General features: G+C 49.4%; 2 protein-coding genes across 2 annotated transcripts in view; both read right to left on the bottom strand.

Moving 5' to 3' along the window:
- The window catches only part of SRPK3 (SRSF protein kinase 3), a 39,282-nt gene extending 27,294 nt beyond the window's left edge, over positions 1 to 11,988 (bottom strand). Inside the window, exons 1-5 of the mRNA XM_056867354.1 lie at positions 11,919 to 11,988; positions 11,568 to 11,655; positions 4,229 to 4,365; positions 2,790 to 2,898; positions 571 to 658 (exon numbers count right to left, since the gene is read on the bottom strand). Of these exons, the coding sequence (XP_056723332.1) occupies positions 571 to 658; positions 2,790 to 2,898; positions 4,229 to 4,365; positions 11,568 to 11,655; positions 11,919 to 11,961 (465 nt within the window). The 5' untranslated portion in view covers positions 11,962 to 11,988. The remainder of the gene's footprint in view (positions 1 to 570; positions 659 to 2,789; positions 2,899 to 4,228; positions 4,366 to 11,567; positions 11,656 to 11,918) is intronic.
- A 4,914-nt stretch (positions 11,989 to 16,902) lies between these two features.
- Positions 16,903 to 22,057, bottom strand: part of PLXNB3 (plexin B3) — a 63,788-nt gene continuing 58,633 nt past the window's right edge. The window contains exons 30-33 of the mRNA XM_056858369.1: positions 20,928 to 20,992; positions 19,613 to 19,688; positions 18,331 to 18,405; positions 16,903 to 17,023 (exon numbers count right to left, since the gene is read on the bottom strand). Of these exons, the coding sequence (XP_056714347.1) occupies positions 16,919 to 17,023; positions 18,331 to 18,405; positions 19,613 to 19,688; positions 20,928 to 20,992 (321 nt within the window). The 3' untranslated portion in view covers positions 16,903 to 16,918. The remainder of the gene's footprint in view (positions 17,024 to 18,330; positions 18,406 to 19,612; positions 19,689 to 20,927; positions 20,993 to 22,057) is intronic.

The raw sequence follows: 22,057 nt of genomic DNA on the forward strand, positions 1-22,057 counted from the left end.
ATCCAGTTCACCAGATTAACCTCCGCTGCTCATGCTGAGGAGTGGGGAATCAAACCCGGTTCTCCAAATCAGACTCCACCGCTCCGAACCACAGTAGCTCAGTTGTAGAGCACCTGCTTGGCATGCAGAAGGTCCCAGGTTCAATCCCCAGCATCTCCAGTAAAAAGGACCAGGCAGTAATTGAGGGAAAAGATCTCCGCCTGAGACCCTGGAGAGCCGCTGCCGGTCTGAGTAGACAATACTGACTTTGATGGACCAAGGGTCTGATTCAGCAGAAGGCAGCTTCGTGTGTTCATGTGTCTTTAATGCCAAGGCTTAAGGTTGGAGCACATGAAATAATCTGAGGGCTTCAGAGCATGTACAGAATAGGTTTTGTTCTCCTGCAATCAACCCAAGCATGCTCCCACACATGAAGGGTTTTAGGGGTCAGGGCAATGGGTTCCCCAGGCAGAGAGGGCTCTTAAGAACGAAGCATTGCAAATATTTTTCAAAGAGGGAGAGATCAGCCTAAGCAACTTTTCTCAGAAAAATAACTGCTGACCCGCGGGAAGGGAGGGCAGGAAAACTCACGCATTTCAGAAGCTTTATCTCATCCACGGCCGTCTCTGTATAGTGCACAGCGCTCTTTACCACCTTGAGAGCCACGAACCGCTTCCTCCTGGGGGTAGAACCGGGGGGGGGGGCTTGTCAGTTGTGGTCAGTTCCACCTGCTTCCCTACACTTCCTTCTTGAAAGATATACCGTATGTATAATCTCCCCACCTTACAGTCCTAGCAGGCCCTTCAAAATTGCTTGCCACAAAACACATTAACATTAAAAGCCGCAAAACAAGTTGGAGCATTTGAATAATTTGCAATAAGTGCAATAAGAAGGTAGGTTTTTATACGCTGACTTTCTCTACCTTTTCAGGAGTCTCAAAGCGGCTTACAATCGCCTTCCCTTCCTCTCCCTACAACAGACGCCCTGTCAGGTAGGTGAGGCTGAGAGAGCTCGAAGAGAACAGTGACTAACCCAAGTTCACCCAGCTGGCTTCATGTGGAGGAGAGGGGAAACCAACCCGGTTCACCAGATCAGAGTCTGCCGCCCGTGTGGAGAAGTTGGGAATCAAACCCGGTTCACCAGATTAGAGTCCTCCACTCTTAACCATACCACCACGCTGGAAACTTCCTCAGCCATAGACTAGGATCCTCAGGGGCCTATTCAAAATCAATGAAGGATAATGGTCCCTAGTCTTTTGTGTTCACGGGTCACAGGATGTCCAGAAAAGGTTGGATTTCTCCCCACTATTTGCCTCTTTAATAAAAGCAGGGGCTCTAGTCCCCATGAATGAATGACAATATGAAATAAGGGGGTACCAGTGCTTTTCCAGTAATGAAAAGGGTGTAATCCTGGGCATGCCCTGACATGGATGGCCTAGATTATCCTGATCTCATCAGATCTTGGAAGCTACGCAGGGTCGGCCCCAGTTAGTACTTAGATGGGAGACCACCAAGGAAGTCCAGGGTTTTCCAGGTTTGCTCTGCAGAGGCAGGCAATGGCAAACTACCTCTGTATATCTTTTTTCCCCTGACCTAGATGACTCAAAATATTCCAATCCCATCAAATCTCAGAAGCTAAGCAGGGTCGGCCCTGGTTAGGACTTGGACGGGAGACCACTGAGAAAGTCCAGGGTTGCTACGCAGAGGCAGGCAATGGCAAACCACCTCTGTTAGTCTCTTGGCTTGGAAACCCCATGGGGTCAACTGCGACTTCCATCCTTTCCGATCCTCGTGCTTGAAGTAGACATCAGTGTGCAACATATGGCTCCAAAGGAGGTATTCTGCCAACCCGGAGAATAATCCTGATAATCCCCATTACCATCTTTTTTAAAAAAAAAAATCCAGCTTCTGGCTCTCGCGCCGAAGGAGGAAAAAAACAAACAAATATGTAACTTTGCAGCAAAAAATGGTACAAAACCCACTTCCTGGGTTTACTGCTCCTTCCCCCTCTCTGCTCTCCTCCCTCCACGGGCCTTCCCGTGACTTGCATTATATATTTATTTTTTAAATTTTCAAACTATTACATTTTGCTTTCTAACGGAGTCCAGAGCCACACAAGGCCTGCTGGTGGTTAGGTGTTTAGGTGCCGTTGCCTGCTTCTGAGTAGCAACCTTGGGCTTCTTTGGTGGTCTCCCATCCAAACACTTACCGGGGTCGACCCTGCTTTGCTTCCGAGATCTGACGAGATCAGGCTAGCCTAGGCTATCCACGTCAGGGCATCCATCTATGCATAACCGTTTTATTCCACCCTTCCTCCAAAAAGCTCCGAGAAGCAAACATAGTATTGCTGTCCTCCATTTAATCTTCACAACAATCCTGTGAGGTAGCATTAGGCTGAGAGAAAGTGGCCCAAGGATGCCCAGTGAGTTTCCCGTCCAAGAAGGTATTTGAACCCAGGTCTTAGACTGACGCTCTAAGCACAACACTACACGGCTTTGAAGACGATTAGATTCTTCCCGCCTTTCCTTCCTCTTGCATTTCTTTCTTTCATTTATACCCTGCCTTTCTCTCCGATGGGAACCCAAAGCCGCTTAGCATCATTTCTCCTCTCCTCCGTTTTGTCCTCACAACAACCCTGTGAGGTGGGTTAGGCTGAGAGAGTGTGACTGGCCCGAGGTCATCCAGTGAGCTTCCCTAGCAGAGCGGGGATTTGAACCTGGGTCTCCCAGCTTCTAGTCCGACACTCTTAACTACTACACCACACTGGCTCTTCGCATCCTTCCACCGGCTCCGGCTGCCCCAAATACTCACTGTATGTCCCAGCAGAGCCAGACTGTCGAAAAATGCCCCCAGCCAAGCTTCCGCACCACGTGATAGCGCCCGTTGAACAGGTCACCGATCTTGACTGGATAATACCCACCTAGCAGGGAAGAAGAAGAGTTGGTTTTTATATGCCAACTTTCTCTACCACTTAAAGGAGACTCAAACCGGCTCTCAACCACCTTCCCTTCCCCTCCCCACAACAGACACCCTGTGAGGTAGGTGGGGCTGAGAGAGAGTGACTTGCCCAAGGTCACCCAGCAGGCTTTATGTGGAGAAGTGGGGAATCAAACCCAGTTCTCCAGATCAGAGTCCACCGCTCCAGGAAGGGTTAGTTCACCATTTCTTGAGGCTGTCGCCTGGCACCTGCATCCCAGCACATCGTAAGCACATAAGAACAGCCCCCCTGGCTGAGAGTAGCGGTCTCTCTAGTCCAGCCTCCCGTTCCCCACAGCAGCCAGAAGAACCCCACAGGGAAGGCTACAAACAGGGCCTGCTGGCTGCCCCCGAGCACTGGACAGTCAGAGACCCTCTGCTTCTGAACTCGATGGATGCACTCACATGAACACATGAAGCTGCCTTATACTGAATCAGACCCTGGGTCCATCAAAGTCAGTATTGTCTACTCTGACCGGCAGCAGCTCTCCAGGGTCTCAGGCGGAGGTCTTTCACATCCCCTACTCGCCTAGTCCTTTAACTGGAGATGCCGGGGATTGAGCCTGGGACCTCCTGCATGCCAAGCAGATGCTCTACCATTGAGCCATGGTCCCTTCCCTAAAATAGAGCTAGAATTGAACACATGAAGCTGCCTTCTACTGAATCAGACCCTTGGGTCCATCAAAGTCAGTACTGTCTACTCTGACCAGCAGCGGCTCTCCAGGGTCTCAGGTGGAGGTCTTTCACATCACCTACTCGCCTAGTCCCTTTAACTGGAGATGCCGGGGATTGAACCTGGGACCTCCTGCATGCCAAGCAGATGCTCTACCACTGAGCCACGACCCCTCCCCACACAGTTATCGTGGCTCAAGAACAGCAGACCCCAGTTCTTCCTGATGCCCAAATAAATACCTCTATAGGTTCTTTTGCCAAAGCAAGTATTCCTAATATAATTGATATTGTTATTATATAGTATTGCATATGGGTGTAGCAATGCTACCTGTAGCATTGCTACACCCATATGCAATACTATATAATAACAATATCAATTATATTAGGAATACTTACCTTGGCAAAAGAACCTATAGAATAGAATTTGTATCTTTGTATAATGGTACATATGTAAATATTTGTGTGTGTTTTGGCTTAAGTATTCACTTTATTTGCACCCTAATATAGTTGTATTGCATTGAAAATTGTGTGCTGGTTCTGTTTTATTTAACATTACCCCACAGCACAGAGCCCTTTTTTTCCTGGTTGTACCAAATAAATACCTCGGCAGTAATCTCGGGGATCCTCTTGTTCCTCGTCATCTGATCCCAGCTGCCCGCCTTCGATCGCAGCAGGAAGGGGCAAGGAGGGTACCGGGGGAGTGCGCGGGGTGTCGTCGGAGCAGGAGGGACTCAGAGGCCTGGGGAGGGGAAGACGGGAGAAACGGGGGCATCAGAAGTTGCTGAGAGCTTCCTTCCCTCACTCTCAAAGGCACCGCGGCCCCAGGGGATGTGAGGGGGCATCGCCACCGGCAAGAGGTTTTTGAGGTGGAGCTTGAGGAGGGCGGGGTTTGGGAAGGGGAGGGACTCCAATGCCATAGAGTCCAATTGCCAATGGCATTCCTTCCCAACAGACAACGACCGGAGGATGACCTGAGATAGCAGGGGAGGGAGTGTCCCGGAATCACCCTGAAACGCCTCGCCAACAGATTGCAACCCTGATTCAACAAACCACGGGAACAACTTCGGCTTCCCCACTTGACAAAGCAAGCCCAGTGCAGCTCTGAGGTCAGACATTCCTTTCCAGGTCCCTGAGGTCACCCCAAGGTGCTTCTTAGCTCTCAAAAGTGTACTCACCAACACAGGTTGCTGGCCACTCCTTTTACTCTCCTGGGATCTTAGAATCAAAGAGTTGGAAGGGACCACCAAGGTCATCTAGTCCAACCCCATGGACAATGCAGGAAATTCACAACTACCTCCCCCCACACACCCCCAGTGACCCCTACTCCATGCCCAGAAGATGGCCAAGGTGCCCTCCCTCTCATGATCTGCCTAAGCTCACAGAACCAGCATTGCTGACAGATGGCCATCTAGCCTCTGCATCAAAACCACCAGGGAAGGAGAGCTCACCCCGTCCCGAGGAAGCCTGTTCCACCGAGGAACCGCTCTAACTGTTAGAAAATCCTTCCCGATGTCTAGACGGAAACTCTTTGCATTTAATTCCAACCTGTTGGTTCTGGTCCGACCTTCTGGGGCAACAGAAAACAACTCGGCACCCTCCTTTATCAGTTCTCCAGGGGAACTGATCTCTATTGGCTGGAGGTCGGTTGTAATAGCAGGAGATCTCCAGCTACTGCCTGGATGATGGCAACCCTACTCCACAGACGTCTTCCTCCCATGAGACCTACCTCTGGAGAGGAAGAGCTGCACAGTTAATCCTTAACTCCCTGGGGATACTTATGTACATACTGCAACTGTGTACATACTGCCTTTCGCACACAATCTTCCTTTCAGATCCTTGTCTGTGTCCTCCTCCCCTTCTGATCCGGAGGACCGGGTTTGATTCCCCTCTCCTCCCCATGAGCGGCGGAGGCTAATCTGGTGAACTGGATTTGTTTCCCCGCTCCTCCACCTGAAGCCAGCTGGGTGACCTGGGGCTAGTCACAGCTCTCTCAGCCCTACCTATCTCACAGGGTGTCTGTTGCGGGGAGGGGAAGTGAATTGTAAGCCGGTTTGAGTCTCCCTTAAGTGGTGGAGAAAGTTGGCATGTAAAAACCAACTCTACTTCTTCTTCTGCCATAATGCAGTCCAGGTCAAACGTCTTGTCTTTTAAAAGTTATTATTATGTTAGTCTGTCAACTGCCCTGGTCTTAAGGGGTCCTCATCTGGATACCCCCAGGGTAGCCTGATCTTGTCAGATATCAGAAGGTAAGCATGGTCGGCCCTGGTTAGTATTTGGATGGGAGACCTCCAAGGAAGGAAAGGGTTGTGCCTGTGAAGCAGGCAATGGCAAAACCACCCCCGTACATCTCTTGCCTTGAAAACCCTACAGGGTCGCCATAGGTCAGCTGTGTCTTGACGGCACAAATTTTTTTAAAAAAATAAATGAAAACCGCAGCCACTCTTCGGCAAAACTACGTACGTACCGACGGGCTTCTAGTCTGTCCTGTTCTGTCTCCCCCATGCCGGCCGATAAGCCGAGGGAAAGCGTCCCAGCGGCCGGGTCATAAAACAAAGCTAGTTGGCAGAGCGAGCGCGACCACCGCGCACCGTATTCCCCGCTCGTGCCAGGAGAAAGGGCGGGGGCTCGGCCACAATGCCAACAGCCCCTTCCGAAGCAGCAGCGACGTTCCTCGGGGGAGAGACCCCAGGACCGGGGCGAGGGCTGCCGGTTCGGCGACGGACGCCTGCCAGGAATGGCGAGGAGGGGGGCTCTGCCCGCGCAGAACCGGCCGGCGGCTAGGCGCCTTATCTGCCCGGCATGCTCCCCTTGTTAGTAAAGGAGGAATTAATACCGCGTGAGCTCAGAGCCCTCCCCGTCCCCAAATGTGCAGAGACAAGAGGCGGCCGGGGGGTTAAAAATAGCCCGCCGGGCCCTCGGCAGCTGCTGCCCAGGATGGCAATGGCATTTGGGAGGAGGGGAAGGGAGGGGGGCAAGGGGCAGCCACCACCCTCCCGGGGCTGAGGCTCCATGCTCACTGAAGTGGTAAGCCCCCCCCCCCCGTCCACACTGTACCGCTGCAGGTGGGAACACGACAAGCAGGGGGACATTCTCCACCAACAAAAATTATCCCCAGGTAGAAAGCCAGCATGCCAGGGGAACGGGGATTCTAGCCCAATCTTCCCCTTTTGAACGCGCAGAGATTCTGGGTGCTTTCGCACACGCCAAATAATACACTTTCAACCCACTTTTAATGCTCGTTTGCAAGTGGATTTTGCCCGTTCACCCAGTACAAACCCGCTTCAAAGTGCATCGGAAGTGCATCGAAGGTGCATTATTTGGCATCAGCGAGGGGCCCCCGCCTCTCCACCTGTGGTCCGAGCACAGCCCAGACAGGGGGTTTACCCCGTCAGTGCGGTTTTGAGACCCAGTCTCTCTTCTCCACAGAACTAGCCGGCTTGGACGTTCATTCCCGGCCTCCAAAGCGGTCTCGCCGCACATTATTTAGGCCGCTATGTCTGCCATAGGGCACCCCCCAGCCTGAAAAAAGGATATCTATTCCAGTAACCCGCTGTGTCAGACAGTACCCATCAACAGGGCCGCATCCAAACACCTGCCCAAGTAGGTCTTAGCAAGACCATTCTGACTTTCCGCAGTTTCCTCAAGTGCTTTAGGGCCACACTTTTCAAACATAACCCAACTTCCTTTACCTACTCAACCTCAATTTCGTAACCTGGCTTGGTTCAAGAGCTGTCATCAAGAGGCGGGTGCGGAGTTTTTTTCTGTTGCCCCAGAAGGTCGGACCAGAACCGATGGGTTGAAATTAAATCAAAAGAGTCTCCATCTAGACATTAGGAAGAATTTTCTAACAGAGCGGTTCCTCGGTGGAACAGGCTTCCTCGGGAGGTGGTGGGCTCTCCTTCCCTGGAGGTTTTTAAGCGGAGGCTAGACGGCCATCTGTCAGCAATGCTGATTCTATGACCTTAGGCAGTTCATGAGAGGGCGGGCATCTTGGGCATCTTCTGGGCATGGAGTAGGGGGGGTCACTGGGTGTGTTTGGTGGGGGAGGTAGTTGTGAATGTCCTGCATTGTGCAGGGGGTGGGACTAGATGACCCTGGTGGTCCCTTCCAACTCTATGATTCTGTGACTACACAAGACATCTAAATCGCCCCAGGGTGACGTGCATTATTCTGCCAAGCAGTAAAGAGACCATTACTACACATCCGATGCATAGTTAAACGATCATCTTGATGAGAGAATTTTAAAAAAATGTTTCAATTAAATGGGCACTATTTTTAAAAATAATAAGAAAGATCTTGACTATCACAGCACTTTAAAAACATACATAACAGCTCAAGAGGTAAGTCCCATTTTCACGAAATTACCCTTCCGCCAGGCCCATGGTTGAGGACAGGGACAGTTTTCCATCTACATGACCTCCCACCCCCACTCCATCTACTTGGTTTATATTTTATTAAGTCTTTGTATAATGATTGTGCTTTCCCCTTCCACCACTCTCCCCTCTGTTGGGGAACCCCCTGCTATTGTAATAATTTAAGGGTGCCAAACGAGTTTTATGTATTAGAAATGTTAATGGGGACTTATGCTTTAATAGTTGAAAGCCCTGAGCCCGGCTGTGAAATCTAATAAAATAAAATAAAAAGAGTGCTTGAACACATGAACACATAAAGCTGCTTTATACTGAATCAGACCCTCGGTCCATCAAAGTCAGTATTTTCTACTCAGACCGGCAGCGGCTCTCCAGGGTCTCCGACAGGGGTCTTTCCCATCACCTACTTGCCTGGTCCCTTTTAACTGGAGATGCCGGGGATTGAACCTGGGACCTTCTGCATGCCAAGCAGATGCTCTACCACTGAGCCACAGCCCCTTCCCAAGCCATTCCAGTTCCCCAGGTATTTACCTATTTCTCTTTTCCCCCTTTATATATATTTTTAAGTCCCTTTCCTGCAGGTGAGAGGAAGGGGGCCGGCTCAGTGAAGCGCTGGTACGCATAGGGGTACCCTGATGAACCCTCTGGCTCAAACCAATACGCATGGCTTGATCCGACTCACAGCCTAGCAGGTTCTCCTCCAGCAGTTCAGTTCAACCACAACAGAAGTGAGGAGAGGGGGGAGAGGAAAAGGAGGAGGGGAGAGACCAGAGTCCCAAAATATTTAGCGCCACAAACGCTTCGGTTTTGCGGCAGCTGGAAATCTGGGCGGTGAAACCCGCACGGTTGTCAAGAGACCTGCGGCTCTCGGCCACCCTTCGGACTGAACGTTGAAAACTTGTGATGGAGATGGTCATGAATACACATGCGGCATTTAAAAACAGAAGAGGGCTTCGTTTTTTCCCCTGGTTCACACCTGCGTAAACCCTCAACCTTGTGCACACTTAATTTTAAGGAGCTGAACATGTGAATAGTGATGAGCATGAAGGTGATACCTCTTCAGCGATATAAGGATTCGCACTGTAATAACACAACAGTCAATATGACCAGTGGCTTTATACCAGCAAACACGCCCAAATCCTCTTCTGCCTCTGCCTAGGTACATCCTTTCCGATGCGCTCTCCAAATCCCCGTTCACACAGGCAAATAGCGCCATCCTCCAATAATGAATGCGCAGGTGTGGAACGGGTCACCCACCTGGAATTTGCATCTAGGCAAACGCTCAGATTTGGTTCACACTGGGCACTTTCAATCCACTTTCAGTACACTTCAACGATCATTTGCAAGTGGATTTTGGCAGTTCACACTGCCAAATCCAGCTTCAAAGCGCGCTGAAAGTGGATTGAAAGTGCATTATTTGGCTTGTGCAAAAGCGCCCACTGTGTCTATCCATCGCTGGGTTTCAATAGCCCAGGCCCCCTTAAACTTTTCCCACTCGCGGCCCCTTTTGCCTGAGAAATTTTTACACAACCCCAGGTATATAAAATAGGTCTACAGAAACCTTTCACTGTTGCCAAACGTTTCGCGACCCACAGTTTAAGAAGCTTTGCACTGGACGGCCTAGAGGTGCACGTCTGAAATGGCTGGATCGAAAAGCGCGGCTGTTGCAAAGCCAGACAAGTTCTCCCCGAGGTGTCCAGGCTTGAGCTAACAGTGCATTCACACATGCAAGAAGGGGAATGCACGTGTGAACTAGCCCTACAACCCCCACCCACGTGCATTTCCACACTCGTTCTAGTGCCGGATTGGAAGGCCAATGAACTAAAGCTATTTCCATGTTAAAAGGAGTCAAATAAAGTTGCCTATTAGCCCCCCCACCCTACTTTTCAACCTTCATCTGAACGACATGATCCCTTATTTACAAAAATAATCTCTCCACGCACCTATATTGGCTGGCCGTGAAATTTTAGCCCTGCTTTATGCAGATGACACAGCCTTATCGTCAAGAACAGAAGTTGGACTCCGGGGCCCTGTGTTGTTCAATATCTTTATGAATGATTTGGATGAAGGAATAGAGGGGATGCTTATTAAATTTGCAGATGATACTAAATTGGGAGGGGCAGTCCATCTCCTTTGGGCCTCCGCTCCAGCGATAAGGGACAAGGCAGCCCATCCGCAATCCCCCTGCATTAATTTCGGGTTGAAACTAAATCAAAAGAGTTTCCGTCTAGACATCAGGAAGAATTTTCTAACAGTTAGAGCGGTTCCTCGGTGGAACAGGCTTCCTCGGGAGGTGGTAAGCGCTCCTTCCCTGGAGGTTTTTACGAAGAGGTTAGATGGCCATCTGTCAGCAATGCTGATTCTGTGACCTTGGGCAGATGATGAGAGGGAGGGCACCTTGGCCATCTTCTGGTCACTGGGGGGGGAGGTAGTTGTGAATGTCCTGCATTGTGCAGGGGGTTGGACTAGATGACCCTGGTGGTCCCTTCCAACTCTATGGTTCTATGAGCGCTCTAAAGGCGTTTGTGGATGACTGCTCCTGGGAAGGCCCATCAGTAAATTACGATAAATCTAAAGTGATTTTTTCTTTCCGAGATCCTGGAGGGCTCCGGGTGAACCGATCAGGTGAACTGATCTCTGTCGGCTGGAGAAGAGTTGCAATAGCAGGAGATCTCCAGCTAGTACCTGGAGGTTGGTTGGTTGGAAGAAGAAAATACCTATGCTGGAAATAGTAGAAACTATAATAAACGGAGAGATTCCTTCATCCAAATCATTTATAAAGATATAAGAGATGGACTGACTCAATAAAGGAAGCCACGGCCTTCAATTTGCAAGATCTGAGCAAGGCTGTCAAAGAGAGGACATTTTGGAGGACTTTCATTCATAGGGTCGCCATGAGTCGGAAGCGGCTTGACGGCCCTTAACACCCACACACACATAATAAACGGCAGCACGTGGCTTCAAAGATAATATAATGTGAAATATACCAACCGGAAAAGAAAACAATATTATAGAATATAATAATTCTATTTTTTGGGGAAATCCAAAACACAACATATATTCATAAACACTGCGTTGAAAGCCACACAGAAACCTCACTGGGTCTGAAATGACAAATATATATATATATATATACAGATTGCTTTTCACAACAAAACATGAACAACGTAAATTCAAGCATCTGTGGCCTTAACAAAGGCTCACGTATACTCAAGAATTATAGTTCACGGACTATTCGATAATATTGTTTTCTTTTCCAGTTGGTACATTTCGCATTATATTATCTTTGAAGCCACGTGCCGCCCTTTATTATAGCACCTGGAGGTTGGCAACCCTAATGGAAAAGCGTAACTGTTGCAAAGCCAGGGAAGTTGAACCGGGCTGTCCAGGCTTGAGCTAACTGTGCATTCACACGTGCAAGGGGAATGCACGTGTGAACGAGCCCTACAACCCCCACCCCTTCCACACTTGCTCCAGTGCCCCCCCCCCAGTGAACAGCAACTGACCCAAAGAGGAAGATCATGCTTGAACTGCCCCCCCAAGCTTTAACCCCTTCCTGCCCCACACTTACCCCGTGGGGGTCTCGCTCTCTGCATGGGGAGGGGGCGGCGCCTTTTCCTTCTTGTGCTTCTTCTTCTTGCCCCGGCTGTTCCCTGGTCCTTGGGGGGGGCACAGAGAGGCAGATCTAAGAGTCAGTGCCTGGGGGGCGGCAGGGGACGCCCCCCTCCCCCCCAAAAAAAGTTTCTTTTGCAAGCTCGCCCATGCACCCCCAGCCCAGACCCCCCAACCCTTTCCACCCCACCCCCCTCTCTGCACCTGCTGCAGCAAATCCGCTTTTCAGATGCAAGCTCCAAACCCCCCCCCACCGATTTCTCCTCGATCTTGCATGCACTTTGCATGCATTTGATCCCCCCCCCCGTACCTTTTTTGCCGCTCATGGCCCCCCCGGCCCCTGCGAGCTCCATCCCAGCTCCGGGCTCCCCCTTGCGCCTGCGCAGCCCGGCCCCTTCCTCCTCCTCCTCCTCCCCCCCTTCCCAACAGCAGTTGCTGTTTCTCCTCTACCACGTGAGGCTGGGGGGGGGGGAGGCTAGACGGCCCCCGCTTCCCCAGTTGGCCCCGACCCTTTGGAAAAGGCCGGAGGGGGGACAGAATGAATGACAGTTTTGCATTTGCTAAAATTGTGCATTTGCTAAAATTGTGCATTTGCTAAATTTTGCATTTGCTAAATTTTGCATTGCTCAAACTGTGCATTTGCTAAAAAAAAAAGTGGGGGGGCTTTTTTAAAACTTTTTAAAAAATAAACACCCCGCACGTTTTTCACAGTGCCAGGTGGGTTCCCAGCCTTTCTTTTCACCTCCACCCTTCAAAGGAGGTTATTAATCCTATTTCCTGGATGGGGAAACTGAGGCCAAAGCATAAGGTTGCCAGCTCCAGTTTGGGAAATTCCTGGAGATTTGGGAAGGTGGGATTTGGGGAGAGGAGGGATGTGATTCCATACAGTCTACCCTGCAAAGCTGGCATTTCTTCTCGGGTAACTGTTAGGGTTGCCAGGTGCCTCCTGGCTGCAGGTGTGTGTGGGGGGGTAGGGTTGCCAGATCCAGGTTGGGAAATTTGGGGATGGAGCCTGGGGAGGACTGGGACCTCAGTGGAGTAAAATGCCATAGAGTCCATCCTCCAACACATCCATTTTCTCCAGGGGAACTGATGGGGTTGCCAACCTCCAGGTAGTAGCTGGAGATCTCCTGCTATTACAACTGAACTCCACCTGACAGAGATCTGTTCCCCTGGAGAAAATGGCCACTTTGGCCATTGGACTCTATGGCATTGAAGTCCCTCCCCCTCCAAACCCCGCCCTCCATAGGCTCTGCCCCCGAAACCTCCCGCTGGTGGCAAAGAGGGACCCTGGCAACCCGAGGTCAGGGTGAATTCTATGGCGCTGTATCCGTCTAAGGTCCCTCCCCACCCCTAACCCTGCCCCAAATCTCCAGGTATTTTCCAGCCCAGAGCTGGCAATTTCAGGATGGAGACACTGCTTCCATGTTGGGAGATGTACACATTGCTAGGGTTGCCAGCTCCAGGTTAGGAAATACCTGGAGATTTTGGGGGTGGAGCCTGAAGATGGCAGGGTTTGGGGAGGGGAGGGACTTCAGTGGGGGATAACGCCAAAGAGTCCACTTTCCAAAGCAGCCATTTTCTCCAGGTGAACTGATCTCGCTCACCTGGAGATCAGATGTAATAGCGGGAGATCTCCTGCTAGTACCTGGAAGTTAATACATACAAAAACTTGTGCTAAACCCACTGTAGAAAGTACAAAAAAGTAGCACTATTGACTAAATGGAAACTGTTTGCTCATTGCTTATAACAATAAATATAAAACTAAACCACAATTGTGTATATTGATTTTATCATAAACATGTAATATAAGTGCTCACAGAAAATCACAGGTGCTGTTATGTAAGGTTACAACAAATAACACACAAGCAGTCACAAATTATGGCAAACAACTTTGCAAACTGCAATTGACACTGACATTGACAAAGTCCATAAGCATACAAATGTGAGTGTGTTAAGTGCCATCAAGTCGCTTCCGACTCCTGGCGACCCTATGAATCAAAGTCCTCCAAAATGTCCTATATTTGACAGCCTTGCTCAGATCTTGCAAACTGAGGGCCGCGGCTTCCTTTATAGAGTCCATCCATCTCTTGTTGGGTCTTCCTCTTTTCCTGCTGCCCTAGACTTTTCCTAGCGTTGTTGTCTTTTCCAGTGACTCTTGTCTTCTCATAATATGACCAAAATATGATCTTGCAAACTGAGGGCTGCGGCTTCCTTTATTGAGTCCATCCATCTCTTGTTGGGTCTTCCTCTTTTCCTGCTGCCCTCAACTTTTCCTAGCAAGACTGTCTTTTCCAGTGACTCTTGTTGTCTCATGATGTGACCAAAATACAATACATTTGAGCTTCTAGGGTCAGTTCAGGCTTGATTTGATCTATAACCCACTGATTTGTTTTTTTGGCGGTCCACGGTATCCGTAACGCTCTCTCCCAACATTTCAAAGGAATCTACTTTCTTCCTATCAGCTTTCTTCAATGTCCAGCATTTACATCCCATACATAGTAATAGGGAATACAAATAGTGACCCAATATGTTCCAGCGCTATATAAACCTGGAGACAAGTTACTATGCTGTCTGTTTGAAGTGACTGATGCTGGATTCTCTACTCCTTTGGCGTGTATTTTGTGCTAGTTTATTATTTGGAGTGGAAGACCACAACTAGGACCGAAGAAACCTCAGTGAAAGAGGACTTTTACCGGAACCCCTTCTCTTCCTTATTTGGTCCCACTACGATTTTTTTCCCTACGTGCTTCTATTTCCAATTCGGGACGTTTATATAGCGCTGGAACCTATTGGGTCACTATTTGTAAAATCAATATACACAATCGTGGTTTAGTCTTATATTTATTGTTATAAGCAATGTGTGAACAGTTTCCATTTAGTCATTAGTGCTACTTTTTAGTACCTGGAAGTTGGCAACCCTACAGAATGCATATGTATGAACACATGTTATTTTCCTCACACCTAGACCATTCATATAGGGGTTTTTTTTGGTATATGGAAAAGCTTATGTCTGATGCCAAGTAACAGAAGGCAAAGGTGTCAGTGGCTGAATCAAGAGTTGCCAGCTCTGGACTGGGAAATACGTGGAGATTTTTGGGATGGAGCCTGAGGAGGGCGGAGTTTGGGAGGGGAGGGACTTCAGTGCCATAGAGTCCAATGGCCAAAGCGGCCATTTTCTCCAGGGGAACTGATCTCTATCGGCTGGAGATCAGTTGTGATAGCGGGAGATCGCCAGCGACTACCTGGAGGTTGGCAGCCCTAGGCTGAATAATATTAAGAAGTCTATTACAAAGTTTAGGACTAGTAATAGTAATAGGAGTGGTATCTGGGAGACCTGGGTTCAAATCCCCACTGTGCCATGGAATCTTGCTGGGTGACCTCGGGCCAGTCACACCCTCTCAGCCTACCCTAACTCACAGGGTTGTTGTAAGGACAAAACGGAGGCGAGGAGAATGACGTAAGCCGCCTTGGGTCCCTTTGGGGAGAAAAGAGGGGTACAAATGAAGTAAATAAATACATGCTCTTCTTTCGCAGCCAATGTCTTCCAAGTCTGTTTTCTTCAAGGCAGTTCAGAAAGAAAACAAAGTACAGCCATTATATCATAGTGTGTGGCTTCCAAAAAAACAATAATCTAGCTCTGCTTTTAAACCTGAGTTGGGCTCTCAAAGCAACTGACAAAAGCTAACAACTCCTAGTTAACAAGTCCTAGCAAGTCCTTCAACCCACAGAGCCTATGGCTTCTTCTCAGCAGTTACACTAGAGCAGAACAAATTTGCAAAGGCCCCGTTTTCAATTCAAGCCTTCTGAAGTTCTTTGTCCCAGGAGAGCAGAGTTACAACTTGTCCGAGTTCCCCGCAGCAAGATTATTTGGCTCAAAAACTCATTGCAATTCAGGGTCACGCTGGATGTTTCCTTAAAGAGTTCTGCAACCCGAACTCAAGTCTTTAAAAGTTGCTGAAGGCAAACAGGTAATACGGATCCTGGCCCTAGGGAAGCAACCCCCCCCTCCGGTACCATTTTTCTTGGAACGGATACACTCAGCCTTCATTGTGGTGTGTATATGAGCAATTCCTTAGCATCCTAACTACATGAGAGTCTGCCGTGTGTGTGTGTGTGTGTGTGTGTGTGTGTGGGGAAGACAGTTTCAGGGCCCAGTCCTGGAAAGCCCCCCTTCCCTTCATAGCTGAAAGCCCCCCTTCCCTTCATAGAATCATAGAGTTGGAAGGGACCACCAGGGTCATCTAGTCCAACCCCCTGCACAATGCAGGAAACTCACAACTACCTCCCCCACACACACCCAGTGCCCAGAAGATGGCCAAGGTGCCCTCCCTCTCGTGATCTGCCTAAGGTCATAGAATCAGCATTGCTTACAGATGGCCATCTAGCCTCTGCTTAAAAACCTCCAGGGATGGAGAGTCCACCACCTCCCGAGGAAGCCTGTTCCACCGAGGAACCGCTCTGACTGTTAGGAAATTCTTCCTAATGTGTAGATGGAAATTCTTCTGATTTAATTTTAACCCATTGGGGTTAAATTTTAACCCTTCTTACCTTTAACAGCACTGATTACCAATCCTCTCTGAATCCTCTCTGCTTGAGCCTCAAACCTCCCCCCCGGCCAAATATTTCTTCCTTCCCAACAGCTGGCTTCTGAGAGTAAACCAGACAAATGCCTTTTTTATTTTTTTTTGTGAAAAGCGTTTTTTCTTTTTAATTCTTCAAAATCTCATTAAAATAAATACAATCCTGGAGCGGAGGGCTCTGTATATACATACAATCGGGGAGGGGGGAGTTAAAAAGAGGCGAGGGGGGAGCGTTAAAAGGGGGTAGTTAGACTCTGTTGTACAGAGGAAGCGGGAATCACCACCCCAATATTAGTGCATTATTGGCCTGGAAATTGAGGAGGGGGGGGAAGGAGAGTCTAGGAAATTTGGGAGGGGGGTTAAATCCCCAAATCCCAGACCCTGCAGTGGTCAGAAGAGAGCTGCCGTATGCCTCACTCTCCCCTCACAGGTAGGAAAAGGTAGCCGACCCCCTCCTTGGAGAGCGGCAGAAATAAATACACCCTTATTTTTATTTACAGAGCCAGTGTATCGGTCCGGGAGGATTCCCTTTGCAGCCAGTTTCGAAAGAGAGCGAGCACCGAGTTCGAGAGAGGCCAGCAGCATCTATGTGGTTAAGGCACTGGGGGGGGCGAAGACAAGGGACCCATCACGCTGGTCGACAACAGGGCGCCTTCCAGCCAGGTCCACTTCAAACCCTTGGTCAGTCCCCGGCTGCTTGGGTGGGGCGGGGCTCCGGGTGTGTGTGTCACAAGTCGGTCACTTTGTTCTCCACCAGAGCCGCGATCTGTTGCAGGCGATAGGCCAGCTGCATCTTCTGGCCAAGCGGGTCCTCGTCTAGCGCGCTGATAATCTGCGAGAAGGAATAATAGCAGGTCACCAGGCCAGTTTCTCGACCATAAGAACATAAGAAAGGCCGTGCTGGATCAGACCAAGGCCCATCAAGTCCAGCAGTCTGTTCACACAGTGGCCAACCGGGTGCTTTTAGGAAGCCCACAAGCAAGACGACTGCAGCATTATCCTGCCTGTGTTCCACAGCACCTAATATAATAGGCATGCTCCTGTGATCCTGGAGAGAATAGGTATGCATCCTGACTAATATTCATTTTGAGTAGTAGAATGAATAACCCTCTCTTCCATGAACATGTCCACTCCCCTCTTCAAGCCTTCCAAGTTGGCAGCCATCACCACATCCTGGGGCAGGGAGTTCCACAATTGAACCACGAGTTGTATGAAGAAATACTTCCTTTTATCTGTTTTGAATCTCTCACTCTCCAGCTTCAACAGTTGAGAGAAGGAGAAAAGCTTCTAACTGTTCACTCCTTAGGCAGATCATGAGAGGGAGGCCATCTTCTGGGCATGGAGTAGGGGTCACTGGGGGTGTATGGGGGGAGGTAGTTGTGAATTTCCTGCATTGTGCAGGGGGTTGGACTAGATGGCCCTGGTGGTCCCTTCCAACTCTTATGATTCTGGACTCAAATCTAGCAGTTCCATATTTCAAATGGTCTCCCTACTCACCCCCCCCTTGATATTACAACTTGATATATGGGGGAGCTCTGGCTATTTGCAGGCCCTGCAGTGGTCTTACGCTGCAACAAAGCGCCACTTGGTATATTTATGATGTTAACTGCAATGGGAACCTTATTGATTTTAGATAATTTTTGTGATTTTAAATTATTTTAACATATTGTATTATTGTGCTCAGATTGTGAGCTGCCCTGAGCCCAGGGATGAGGGCAGGATATAAGACTGAAGAAATAAATGAATAAATAATTTCTCTTCCTGACAGCTTTCTTCATTATCCAACCTTACGTAGTAATGGGGAATACCACAACGAAAGGGGACAGAGGCTTAGAAAGAAAGAAAGGAAAGAAAGAAAGAAATTCAGAGAACGCGCCAGATGGATTGTTATAACGATTATGTCAACATTCAATTGCCCATTTTTTAAAAAAATAATAACTGAAAAAGCCCCTGTGGGGCAGGTGGGGTAAGATGGATGCTGCCAGAGGACCGGGAAAGGAAAATCTGGGGAAACTTGCCCTTACGGAGGCCCCGCTACTGTTGTGGCATATCGGCACCCACATCAGCAACAGGGAAACCACACAGACCTGTCCCCGTGTGGAAAACCCCTCTAAAGTCACAAGAACTATGCCCCCATACCTGGTCGTAGTACTTGTTGATATAGTTGTAAAGTTCTTGCAGGGCAACCAAGCAGTTGAGGTCAGAGGAATATTTCTGTCAAGATGATGGGGGGAGGAGGGGAGAAAATAAATATTTTAAAAGTTTCCGTTAAAAAAAATTCCTGTCGAAATGTTCCTCTAAGAATAAATTTCCATCACGCTCGACAGCCACAATGCTGTAATGGTTCCGACTAAAAGTAATCGCTACACATTTTAAAAGAAATCCAGACAGCATAAGAACATAAGATCATAAGAAAAGCCCTGCTGGATCAGACCAAGGTCCATCAAGTCCAGCACTCTGTTCACACAGGTGCCTCTAGGAAGCCCACAGACAAGACGACTGCAGCAGCACCATCCTGCCTGCGTTCCACAGCACCTACTATAATGGGCCTGCTCCTCTGATCCTGGAGAGAATAGGCATGCATCATGACTAGTATCCATTTGGACTAGTAGCCATGGATAGCCCTCTCCTCCATGAACATGTCCATTCCCCTCTTAAAGCCTTCCAAGTTGGCAGCCATCACCACATCCTGGGGCAGGGAGTTCCACAATTTAACTATGCTATGGAACTGTTCCATAGCGACTGACTAGGATCTGGGAGACCCAGGTTCGAATCCCCCTCTCTGACATGGAATCGTGTTGGGCGACCTTAAGGATGCCGCAGGAAAATGACACCGCACGAATTCTCGGTTCCCAGGACACCCCTGATCCACTTGCAAGATTTGCGTTTCAGGGCACTCTTCCGCAGCTCACCCCCACATACTAGAAGGCCAAATCCTGGTTAGGCAGCAGGCTGGCCCAGAGTTGTTCCGCACAAGATTCAGGAGTGCTTCACACGGGCTACCACAAGCCAACTGCTTGCGTCGATAGGCCTGTTAGTTTGAGTGGATCTGGCATGTGGGGGACTCCTCTTGCAAATGACTCGTGTCTTGCCCGGATCGGGGCCCCAGGAGCCCTTCTTCAAGCACCTTTTAAAGTTTTTTCCCCCCCAAGCTATCATGCATCCCACCCTTGACGTGCTCAGAATGGCTCGACGTGGGCATCTTCCGCTGAAAAGGTAAATGGTATATCTCTGTGTGCGTTGGAGAGTCTGTCCAGTTGCCCGAGGCACATTCTTACTATTAGGGCTACAATATTCTAGCTGGCTTCCTCCGGAGAGTAAAATCCATCTGGATTACTTTTAGCCAGAGAGGCTGAGAGTTTTCCCCCCTCCCAAATACCATTTTGGTTCTGGAAATGGAGGACTGAGAGAAGCCCCTTACCCCAGAGAGTTCTGTCAGGGCAGAGTTCATTTCTTGGTAGCTGGCGGGAACGGTCTGCCGAATATCAGCGTAATACCTGCGCCGGAGAAGCAGGTGAGAGAAGGAAAGGTCAGTGTGGGGGGGAGCTGATTGTAGAGGAGCAGAAAAGGGGGCGCAGGAGAAGCAGTTTCCCCTTCATGACCCCCCACCCCCTTTAACAACATCTCAACTGGGAAAATAATCTTTAAGGCTACGTTTTTCTCAGTTCCTCTTACAGAGCAAGTTCTCCCCTCACCAGAAGCGCAAAAATACATTTCTGCAAAGCGTGGAAGACCGTGAGATGTGTTACAAAGACCAATATATGCCATTAAAGGTTTATGAATGAATGAATGAATGAGTGAGTGTTACAAAGACCTGAGCCTGCCCGTGTGACCTTGGCACGTTCCGATCTGTTTCCCCCTGACGACTTCAGCGGCCTTCCAGTTAGGCAGGGCTCAATTGGCCCGAAGATTGTGGGATTAGGCATGAAAGCACATGGGCGTTACTTGGCCAAGAAACCAGAGCGAAGGCTGAATTAGGGATGCCGGCTTCCAGGTGGGACCTGGGGATCCCCCGGAATTACAGCTCATCTCCAGACTACAGAGATCAGCTCCCCTGGAGAAAAGGGATGCGATGGAGGTTGGACCCTGTGGCAGGGTACCCCACTGAGGTCCCTGTCCCCTCAGGCTTCAACCCAAATCTTCAGGAGTTTCCCAATCTGGATTTGGCAACCCTACCACCCCCATCTCCTGCTGGTGGCTAGAGGGGGGGGATCTGGCAACGCTAGTCTGAATACACTTAATAATTCCCTTGCCACTCCCAAAATGGGCATAATTATGCACAGAAAGAGAAATGGTGTAAATCTGCCTTGTTTATTCATGTTGCAGAACTCTGTTTCCATTAAGAAGAAGAAGAAGAGTTGGTTTTTATATGTCGACTTTCTCTACCACTTAAGGGAGACTCAAACCGGCTTACACTCGCCTTCCCTTTCCCTCCCCACAACAGACACCCTGTGAGGTAGGTGGGGCTGAGAGAGCTCTAAGAGAGCTGTGACGAGCCCAAGGTCACCCAGCTGGCCTCATGTGTAGGAGTGGGGAAACCAACCCGGTTCACCAGATTAGCATCTGCTGCTCATGTGGAGGAGTGGGGAATCGAACCCAATCAGAGTCCACTGATCGAACCTGATCAGAGTCCAGATCAGAGTCCACCGCTCTTAACCACTACACCAAGCTGGGTGGAAAAGGTATCTACAGAAATCTGTGTGTGTGTGTGTGTGTGTGTGTTCAGAAACACTTACTTCTCTACCATCTGTCTGTAGTGTGGGATTTCCCGGGCATAGAGTAGTTTGTTGACTGGTGAGTCCTAAAGAGAAAGAGAAGTAAAAGGAAGAAGTTGTGATTAAAATAGCTTTAGGAGTTGCACCCAAATCCTATGCATGGCATCTGAGCTATTGGGTTAATTTCAGGTGGGCCCAGAACGGCTTGCGGAAAGGGTTGCCAGCCTCCAGGCGATCTCCTGGAGATCAGGTAATGTAAAGTTTACTAAGCCTGATCTGCAGAATCAAACCGGCTTGCAATCTACTTCCCTTCCCCTCCCCGCAACAGACAGTGAGGTATAGGTGGGGCTGAGAGAGCTCTAACAGAGCTGTGACTAGCCCAAGGTCACCCAGCTGGCTTCATGTGTAGGAGTGGGGAAACAAATCCAGTTCACCAGATTAGCCTCCGGCGCTCATGTGGAGGCGTAGGGAATCGAACCCGGTTCTCCAGATCAGACTCCACCGCTCCCAACCACCGCTCTTAACCACTACACCATGCTGGCTCTTCTAACCACTATACCAAACTGGCACATTTAGGATTAGGAGACAAGCAGCCATGACTCCTGGCTGTGTCTGAGCTCTCTTGGTTCTTTATTATTATTATTATTATTATTATTATTATTTTTATTGACGTGATTATTTTGAAGGCAGCTGCTGGTCAGGGTTGCCGTTTAGACTTTCAGCGGGCTCCGAACCCACTCCTGCCCCCTCTCCCCACACATTGTTTGGCAGGCCATGAATGCTTCCGACAACAAGGAAACCGATTGTGCGGCATGCCCGAGGCGGATGGCAAACGGCCAGAGTTATTCTGTTGTGAGCGCAAAAAGGGAGAAAGCGAGGACTTAGCGGAAGGCCTAGTTTTGCGTGTGCCTTCAGACAGAAAGTGGGGGGTGCCCGGGACTGAACCCTCCTCCCTAGAAAACATACCCTCCACAGAGCAAACTAAATATCAGGGAGCAGGCTGGGCTGAAACACTCTGTTTTCTATGGGCAGATATGTGTTGTTGTTTTTCCATTACAGAAGGCTCAGTGGGAGAGCATCTGCTTGGCATGCAGAAGGTCCCAGGTTCAATCCCCGGCATCTCCAGTTCAAGGGACCAGGCAAAGAGGTGA

This window comes from Euleptes europaea, chromosome 1, assembly GCF_029931775.1.
Source record: "Euleptes europaea isolate rEulEur1 chromosome 1, rEulEur1.hap1, whole genome shotgun sequence".
Classification (NCBI taxonomy): Eukaryota; Metazoa; Chordata; class Lepidosauria; order Squamata; family Sphaerodactylidae; genus Euleptes; species Euleptes europaea.